The sequence below is a fragment of the Cottoperca gobio genome, chromosome 23 (genome assembly GCF_900634415.1).
Source record: "Cottoperca gobio chromosome 23, fCotGob3.1, whole genome shotgun sequence".
Taxonomy (NCBI): Eukaryota; Metazoa; Chordata; class Actinopteri; order Perciformes; family Bovichtidae; genus Cottoperca; species Cottoperca gobio.
Window position 1 is genome coordinate 6386836 of NC_041377.1, and position 10129 is coordinate 6396964.

Sequence of the window (10129 nt, forward strand, 5' to 3'; positions counted from 1 at the left end):
GCGTTAGCGCCGGAAACCAGCAGAGACTCCAGGAAGTCTAGCAATCAAGAAATATTTTTCATAATTTTTCAGAGAACAGGTCACCATGTCAGATGTCCACTGTTCATTTAACAGTTAAACGGAGATGAATAATCAAGCTCAATCACAGAGGAAATAACATGAAACCGCACCCTGACCTTTAGCAAGAGTCCAGGGCTGTGTGTGTGCGTGCAAGACCTCCTCGTTTAGCAAAAGATCCTGACCAACATCATGTCCGACGACTAGCTTCAGTTGCAAAGCTGTATACACACGCATGAACATGCACACATGCATGCATTGTGCAGTCATTTCCACTTAATTGGCTACTGGTCAATATAGGTCAGTGGAGCAGTGATAGTATGAGTGGGCATGAACACACACACACACACACACACACACACACACACACACACACACACACACACACACACACACACACACACACACACACACACACACACACACACACACACACACACACACACACACACACACACACACACACACCCACACCCACACCCACACACACACAGAGTTGTAACAGCCCATCCTTTACTGGCACAAAGCAGAATGTGCTTTCCTTTAATTAGCCATCAGGCTTCCCTTTCTCTGTCACTCTTTCATTTTCAATTCCTAAACCATCTGACGGAATCACTGCATGCATTTTCTGTTATGCGAGTCACACAGGAAGCAGTTGAACATGAGAACATGATGATACAAAAAGCAGAACATGCTAAAAAGAAATACGAATCCACAAACAAACTAAAAGAATTTAATCCCCAAAGTAGAAGTAAAACTAGAAGAGTCGTGTAAATGCATCATCCTCTAACCTGCGTCTGGTCTAACATGTGGTTTATATTGCAAGCGCATTGCGTGTATGTGGTCGGCGATACGGTCACACCGACTGCAGGAAGCACCTGGTTCAACCAGCCATGTCAAACCATCTGGGTGCCCACTTCCTTTGGGACCTCAAATCTCAGTTTAGCATGTACAGATCTTTTAAAGATGTGTAAAAACATTAACAATACGCCAGAAGACGGTTTTCTGGTTAAATATCACAAGATCTGTTGAGATGTGTAAATGTATCGGTGTGCTTCCTCCACACTTCATAAAACAAACCTGATAAGCGGAGACATAAGTGGAAACACAGGAATATATATATAAAAAAAAGGCTTAATAATCACTTAAAAAAGGTTTTTGCGCTAGACCATGCAATGAAAAGAGACTTAGCGAATAAATCATGATGTATAAGAAGCATGTGACTTAAACATCACACAAGCTCCATAGAAGAGACAAAGAAATGCAGCATGTGCATATGATGAGAAGACTACATGTTCCTCAAATCAATACAGACATATTTCATCTTGTTGCACCCTCCTCTTCTTTAATGATTTAAAAAAAGGATGTGAAAATTAGCCGTAGATGTAAAAACATGCATATTCTTTTAGAATTTTCAGCTATATTTTGATAGAAACTTGACTAATTCAGTAGTAGTAGTTCAGACAGCGTTACCACATAAGGAGAAGAAGTGTAAACATTTTGCATTTCAAACCGAGAACGCAAAACTGTATACCACACTGTATGAAAACACCATGAAACAATAACAATTATGGACACCAACGATTACAGTACAGTGGCTAGTGTTAGGGACTGGGCAGTCAGAGAACGGGGATGGAAATATAAGTGGAGGAGAGCGTGTAAGGATTCAAAAACACTCTTACAAAATGTGACGGAATGGACGAAGATATAAAAAATACATTTACAATATAGTCGCATAACTTTCATTCAGGGTTTTGAGAAGTGTCCTCGAGTAATACACAGTGCTATTCTGCAGCTGACCACCATGTGACTCCTTGTGAAGACCAGAATGACATCATTTTCCCAGCGTGACCTCCCCCCTCCCTGTACACTGTCATTTTTGTCTCTGAAATGAGCTTAAAACCATAAACACCCTTAACCTCAAATGCATGAGTTCAGAAATCGGAAATCATCGACGGGGAAGTTATTACGGAAAGCACTGCGAGCCAGTCACATTCCTGCAGTCCAGACACACAACCTGAGAAGGTTGCCATGTTGGAATTTCAGTTAAAAATTGTTGACTTCACTGCCACACTAAGCACACAAACACAGTTAACATTTACTGGTATTTGCCTGGTGGTAATTTCCCGCTTTGGAGCTCAGCCTGCTGCAGGAAGCAGATGTGGACAAACATATAATCCCCATCATCTGGGACAGGGGCTCATTGTGTGTTCAGCGTTTGTGTGCATGTATTAATCTCTTCCCTGCTCTGATATTCACAGCCTGTACGGGGGTCAAACTGTGCTCACAAGCCTGATCCTGCGACTGCAGAATGTCCTGAGTGTTTGAGTGTGTGGTCTCCTTATTTTTGATCAATAAAGTTATTCAGCCTTGTTGGTGGATCAGCTAGCTTTCATCATGTAAAGCCTCACACACACACACACACCACACACACCCACACACACCCACACACACCCACACACCCACACACACCAGAGCGGAAATATTGTGTTGCCTTTCTTCTGAGAAAAATCCAGCTCGGGGGCAAAAGGCTGGTTTCTGGGTTAAGCCGTGGGAGGGAGGCGGGTGAGAAAGAAGGAGGCTTGTGACACCAGAGGAAATTGGGAAGTCTTGTTACAGTAACATGAGGCGGGCTTACTGTGGTGACCACACACACACTAACAAAAACAGCAGCCGACCCCCTGCAGTGTACCCCTCTGCACCCACGCACACAAACAAGCTAATAAAAGCACACAGCCGCACAAACACACACCAGGTTTCTCATTTTTTAGCAAGTGATGAAGTAGAAAAGGGCAGATTATACCAACCGTGAATCCAAAATTTTAAAAAGTGCATTCTTTTCTTAGATGGATTTACTGAAACCTAAAGCCTAAAACAGTCCCATCTTATCTGAGTAAGGCCAATCTGAAACAACTCTGAACAATCTCTGCAAAAAGTTTCCTAAACACAAGTCCACCCACACACACACACACACATACTATGTGCCAGGGCTGCAACTAACAATTATTTTCATTATCGATTAATCTGCAGATTATTTGGCTATCCCAGTCGTCCAAGGTGACGTCTTTAAATGTCTTGTTTTGTCATTCCAAATCCCAAAGATATTCAGTTTAATATGATACAAAACAGGAAATCTCCAGATTTTAGACGCTGAAAACGGCATTTTCTGTCGTTTTTGCATGAAGAAATACTGATTGATCAATTATCAAAGATAGTTGGCGTTGAACTAAATCGTTGCAGCTCTACTTCCGTGACACTAGCCTACCAGGCTGTAACACACAAATGGCGTCCTTGCATCCCTGACCAGCGAGATGTTTGTGTGCATGTGTGGGCTTGTGTAATACACGGACATAAAGGCTTCCAGGGCATGTGCTGCAGGCTCCGATATGAGCGTGCAGGTTCTTCAGATGCACACACACATACAACTAAGAGAAGACAAGGGGAAGACCCCTGGTGACAGTGGAAATAGCTACTACACACACACTATGATGGTATTGTCACATCTAATTTTCTTGCCTCCCCTCTGAGTGTTTTATGTCTGCCTGACAGGAAACATGTTTAGTGTGTTTGCACTTTTTCGCTTTCTTTGATGTGCTGCTTGGGAGTAATCTGCTTGCAAAGGTGGGGCAGGAACACACACACACACATATACACACACACACGCTGATCTCCTATATCTAAACCCTGTCTAGACTACAATGTTGAGGCCAGTGTTCCCAAAAGCAGGTACGCGTGTGTTTATGCCGGTGCATTTAGAAACAATGTCACAGACAACACGGTTTATTTCCCGTATTTTCATGATACTCCTTTTAAATCTTCCAACTTAAACCATTTTGTACCTACATTTGCTGAACCTGTGAAAGGATTTTTACACCTCTATAGAGACACTTAGAGTGTCTCCTCCTATCTCATACATGGCCTGCAATATCCAGGCATCTGTTCACATGCAGACGTCTGTTTATTTGCCACACGGGGGCACATGAACAGACGCCAAAATGGCAACGTGTTCAAAGAAATTTGTTCTCAGCTCCATGTTCGACAACAAGCTAGATTTTTGCAATAAGAATGAAGTACAATTTTGAGTCTTCTGTGATACTACTATAACTATGCCAAGGTTTGCAAATCCACTGCCACCGGGGACAAGCCTGAGAAAAATTAACGTGTACAACACTGTGTGGAATCTGGGATAAAAGTCTTCTGTAATAGCGCGTTTCTTTCAGTCTGCTTAGTGTCCTGGTAGTTACAGAGGGTTTCCCATAACACAGAGGTCACAAACTCAATCCCTGCAGCTTGTATGTCCATCAACAGCTGTGTGTTCAATCAACCTAGCCTTGAGCTAAACTCTATACTCAGTCAATGCAGTATGACTGACTCCTAAACACTATTAAAAGGTACGCTTATATGTAAAATACACAAGTCTTAATCGATTCAAGAACGTCTCAAGATTGCTTCTGTCCCTTTCCCTAAATGAAAGTTGAACACAGACTTAATCTGCACACAGGAAGTGAGACGTCTAAACTGAAGAGAAGACAATACCGTCTCCACGACAGCAGGCAGTAAGCGCTCTGCCCATGGATCGGTGAAGCCCGTTTCACAAAGTCAAATTTGCGAGGAGCATATTGGAAGGTTTTTAGTCACAACAATATTTAACAACCCAATCAATTCATTTGAAAGAAAAGTGTCCACATCAGATGATCTGCCTGTGGCAGCAAATTAAAACCCACGCTGAGCTTTCGCATCTAATTTAACTTTGATAGGCAAATTCACACTGTCAAGGGGGGGGGGGTGTTCTTCTAACGCAGAGCTTCTCTAGCAAAAAAGACAATCACAATGCCAAAGCCATGCAGGATAGTTTGTGGTCCGTCATGATACAGGACTCTGTCGATGCCTCTGCTCTTCGTTGAAAGCTAGCTAGTAGTGTAGCTGCTGTCATCAGATATATGGAGTCGTCTTATAGTCAGACCAGTTTAAGTTATCCTATCTAACCTTCACATTGAAAACTATGAAACATCTTCTTGTTATATTTTTGAAAAGGATGATTCATTTAGTGAACAGATTTGTTTACATCAGACCAACACTGCGTATATTTCTTCTTTTTACTGATATATTTGATCTTTCCATTGACTTCCTTTGCAAGTTTTAGTGTTCTAGACAGGGTTAGGAAAGAAATGTAAATGTACTGGGCAATTTTGGGGAGATTTGAAATTATTATTATTATTGAAAGAATATCTTTTTGCCGTTTTATGGCTCAAATACCTTGAATTTGGTGGCAATTGTGCCCTTTGCAACTGATTCTAGCTGGTTTATATTGTGTATTTTTACCTTTTGAATCATATTACATACTGTATTGCAATGACCACATGTTCCCCAAATGTTCTTTGAAATCTTCTCGGTGCCTCTAACTGGCTATTTGTAAAAAAAACTAATAAAAGAAAATAGCTCTCTTACATAAGTGCACTAATAGCTGGTTTGGAAAGTCGTGGGTTGACAGAGCCGGTTGATAACTACCCTTGTGAAACAAGTAAGATTGCCATTGTTTGGTTTTGGGGAACCAGCTTCTGCACAGATGCTCCAACTTTGCAGAACCTGTGTCATGAGACAGACTTCAGGACTCAACCGTACATCATTTGCCTTTCATCCCATTTGCTTCCCCTTGAATCATCGGGGCAGATTAGTTAAAATGATTGTAAGTGTGCCTTTTACTAATGACATGTTGCACACGATATCACTGCTAAAGATCTAATCTTTTGAATAGTCACTGGAGTTCTTACGGCCATTTGGATCCACCAAACATGCAAAACTGAAATTACACTGACACACACTGGCTATAACGCTGGATGTTTGAGAGAGTATACAGCCAGCAGCATGTAATCTAGCTCTTTACTATCCTATAGCACCGTGATTACGACAAAAATGTGTCCAAGTTACACATTTAACTCCAGACGGTCTCGCCCTGATGTACTCGCACCACATGTACTAGTATGTGCGGTGTAATCAGATCAGTTGTCTTGATATGAATGTTGCTAAAGGAAATTCCTAAAATTAACAACATCCTGTCCTAAATCTGGGTCGCAAAATAAAATTTGAAAAAGACATTTGGGTGCCAGGCGGTTAAAATATTAAGTGTTTCCGTTCCGCCGAAAAGCTGCAAAAAGAGTACCGAGCAAAGCATAAAATCTCTGACTTGCTGCCCTCTCAGAGCATTGTAATTATGCTTATAAAACACATTCTATAAATAAACAACAATAGGCAGTTAAAGTGGGTGTTATGTCAGGGTGTTCTGGTGACTCAGTGCGCAAAGGAGCACACCTCATGCGCTTGTGGTACTGTAAGTTTGACTACAGCAATTGAAAGCTTCACTTAAGGCTTGAGATTGGTATGACAGACCGGCAGCGACCAGCTAAAGCACTTACTTACATGTTTCCCGTGGCCGATGACGAGTCTTAATTGTGCCTGGTACACTGGCACACAGCCCACCTGTGCTCGGTCAGGACAAGTTTTCTTGTCTACAAGCTGTGCTTTGTGTGCTGAATAATTTAGATGAAACTCTTAATTCACTAGCAGATGCTTGAAGCCCCATTTACATGAACGCCATAAAGATGACATTCAGCAAGTTTGCATGCACAAAAATAACTTCATTGCTGTGAATACGCGGATTTAAGAAATATTTCAAAATTGAAGCTCATACATGGCACAAAGATGACTTTTTGATTTGCTGTTTTATAGTCGGTGTTACTGCCTGGAGGGATGTGTGATAGCCAAAGGGCTAATGGAACATCCTTGTATAAAAGGAATTATTGTGTTTCATGCCATTAAAGCGTATTTGAAAGGAAACTAAACAGATATCACATGATGAATCAAGGCACGACAAGCAGTCAGGGGTGTTCTTCAAGTTTGAAAAGGGGGTTTCTGGTTAAAAGGTAAGGGCCGGGGGGATGTTTTGTTAAGAAAGTAGATGAAGAAACAGTCTTTTCTACCTTTAAAACGCGCTGACCTCTCCTATGGTTCCTCTCAATGTACAACAGCAGAGGACTGTGGTTGTAGCAGGCAATTTGACAAGGCGCGGATGTGTGTAAAGTTATGAATGAGAGGTATGGAGATGCTAAAAGAAGAACCTATATTTACCCCATCTACTCTACATGAAGGATTTAACATTAAGAAGAACCGAAAGCAAAAAATGCACGCTGTATGTCAATGTTTTTATCAAATTGGAAAATACTAGTCAATTATTCCAACTAAATGGCTATAGCATAGAAGTTCAAGAAAAAAAACTTTGTTTCTGATCACTTGCATTGCTCTCACTCTCATCCATAAAGCACTTCCTCAATTCCTCTCACACAGCCCAACGCCCCTTGTAGTCTGGTTTTAACACAACATCCTCCCTCATTTGTGAAACACGCTTGAAGAACAGTACAGTCCATGTCAACAGCCAACAATTGGACAAACACAAATACAATTTGTTACGTTTCTCATCTCATTGACCTGATAAATTGTGTAGCTTTTATCCAAAGTGTGCCCAGGAGTCGATAAAGCTCCAGTTTTAAAGCCAGGACAAAATGTTATGAAATGGGCCAAGAAAGAATGTTGCAAGCTCCAGCAAGCAGCTTGGATGAAGTAGGGAAGTAAAGTGTGTGTCTGTGTTTGCAACTGTAGGCAAAAGGAGAAAACTGTACCCTTCTGACGCTGATTAGCCTCTTTTCCAAACAATCAAACCCCTGAAACATTATGTGAATGATAAAGGAAACCCAAACCTAAAAACTGCTGCTACTTCAACTGTTCAACTGGGACCCATTTTATCTGAATGCTTTAGGAGGATTTACTAACGGTTGCATTCATTAAAACTAAATGTGCATGTATCCCCCAGTTAGCACATCATTTCCTCATGTATCCTTATCAAAGGCATTACCTAAAATCACCACATAATGATGAAAATGGTGTTACAGAAGTGCCATACTGGTTGTGGCTATTTCAGCAATTTCACAAGCCTGGGACAAGCCCTATTTTGGTGTCTGAGTTGCGCCACAACAACATCCAGTGATGCAGTGTGGGTAAACTCATGACTGTAGGTCAGCCATGATAAGGCAAATAAAATAACATTACTTTTTTAATGTCTCATTTCCAAATGTCAAAAGTGAACTAAAGTAACACAAATACTATAAAAGGTGCTATATATTTATATTTATAGGCCTGTACAGACAGTTGGCAGTTCATTAGGTACACATAGTCAGTCTAATACAACACTCCTGCATTCAATCCAAACCTCATGCAGGCTTTAATGTTCTGTTCTGTTTGATTCAACTTCATGCTCATTTTGGAGGGCTGTAGATTGTGGTATTGCATTATATTGCGTCTCTAATATGTTTGCACCCCCTTTATTTCAATGAGGGAATATGAGTGTATTAAGTCTGAAAGCTGGGAAAACTGTATTTGGAAAATATTGGTTAAACTGCTACACATCTGCTCAAAACTACTACTATAAGTGCAGTCATTCTCTATTGCATAGAGATATCTAGCAATAGACTAAAACACAACTATGCACAGGAATACTACAGGCACAACCTAGGAGATAACACTTCAAATGAAAAGACGACAATGAATCATTGCACTGTATCCTAACAACCAGGCATGGTTATCAGACAGTAAGCCACAATAACACTGCACTTTAGCCCAGCATTTACCTAGAAGCTAAGCTATCCCACAAAGCCATGCAGAAAATAAGCCCAAGGGCTGAAAAGTGACGTAAATGTGTCTTGTTTAGCTGTTGTCTCTACATTTTAAAGAAACAGAAGCCGGTGGTATGTCTGTGGTGTGGGAGACAATGCTAGGCCGCCATGTAAAGCCTGGAAATGGGAGGAAAAGGAAGAGGGCAGTGTGGCCGCCCCTGCCTCACCTCCTGGGGGATACAGGGAACCAGGAGAAAGGAAGGGGGGGGTGGGATTTTGAGGGTCTGTATGTGGGAAAAGGTGGACATTATAAGGGTTGGTTGAGATATATAAAAAGGTAAAAGGAGGCTAGGTAAGCTCATGTGAATTTTGACCCACCATAAAGTCGCTGCCGAAGTTGTCCTCTCCCCTCTCCTCGTCCCCCTCGCTCATGGCCTTCACCCCCTGGATAAACTTTCTCAGGATGCCGGCTTGGTCCATCCTTCAGTCCTCTTGTAACGTAACCCGTTGCCTTTTCCTTTAAAAAAAAAATAACCTCCCAAAGTAGCAAGGGGGGAGAAAATTCAAAAATAAAACAACAAAAGAAGGACACAAGGGAAAGGGAAGAGGGGAATAAATAAAAATAAATAAGCTTCACGGATCCTCCCAGAGAGTCATCGTCGGTTCATAACACAACACCTTTTTTTTTTTTAAATTATCGCCCCATGTTGTTTCTCCCTTTCCTTCTTTATTCTGGGCTGTTTTCACAACGGTTAACGGTTAGTCCCAAAGAAAAGCAGCCGGGCTTTCACGTCTACAAACAAGTTTACAACCGTGGCGTCACATAAACTGTAAACACTTGGCTCTGTAAGAAAAGAAAAATAAAGAAAAAAGACAAAAAACCCTGGTCTGGTCAGTCTATCTACCCCTCCCTGTCTACCTCGGTTGCCACATTCACACACTGCTGCTCGTTATTCGCTACTGGGGAACATCCGGACTGGGCAAAGCCGAGGGAGAACACGGCCCTCCCTTTCCAGGATATAGAGGCCTTTGATTGGACAGCTGACATTAGAAATTAGAAACCCATTGGCTAGCGCGGATGTAGCTCTACAAAAGAGCCACGTCTGATTGGATAGAATGTGTGCCTGTCGTTTTGACGCGGTTCAGCTGTTAAATAAATATAATAAGTAAGATGTACAGTAAGTGTAATACTGTAATGTATATTGAGTCTGTTTGTATTTATTTCATCTTGTAATTATATGAATGTATAGAGTAATTCTTAGAAAAGTGTTTTATTATCTTTTCTTTGTGAATTGTCTTTTATTTATTGGATGTTATGTGTTGTGTATGTATGCTTTTATTAATAGGTAAATACATGCTAGAAGGACAATTTACATCATTTCCATATTTTTTACTCAAATATAAAAGTT

At 41.2% G+C, this 10129-nt stretch overlaps 1 protein-coding gene across 5 annotated transcripts in view; it reads right to left on the minus strand.

The window, feature by feature from the left end:
- LOC115028233 (tyrosine-protein phosphatase non-receptor type 12) overlaps positions 1–9699 on the minus strand; it is a 39766-nt gene extending 30067 nt beyond the window's left edge. For 2 of the 5 annotated variants that reach the window (XM_029461846.1, XM_029461842.1), the window contains exon 1: positions 9099–9697. In XM_029461846.1, coding sequence (XP_029317706.1) covers positions 9099–9200 — 102 coding nt within the window. In that variant the 5' untranslated portion in view covers positions 9201–9697. Of the gene's footprint in view, positions 1–9098 lie in introns of all 5 variants that reach the window. The other 3 variants (XM_029461841.1, XM_029461844.1, XM_029461843.1) reach the window with 3 other exon arrangements.
- Positions 9700–10129: the final 430 nt, after the last annotated feature.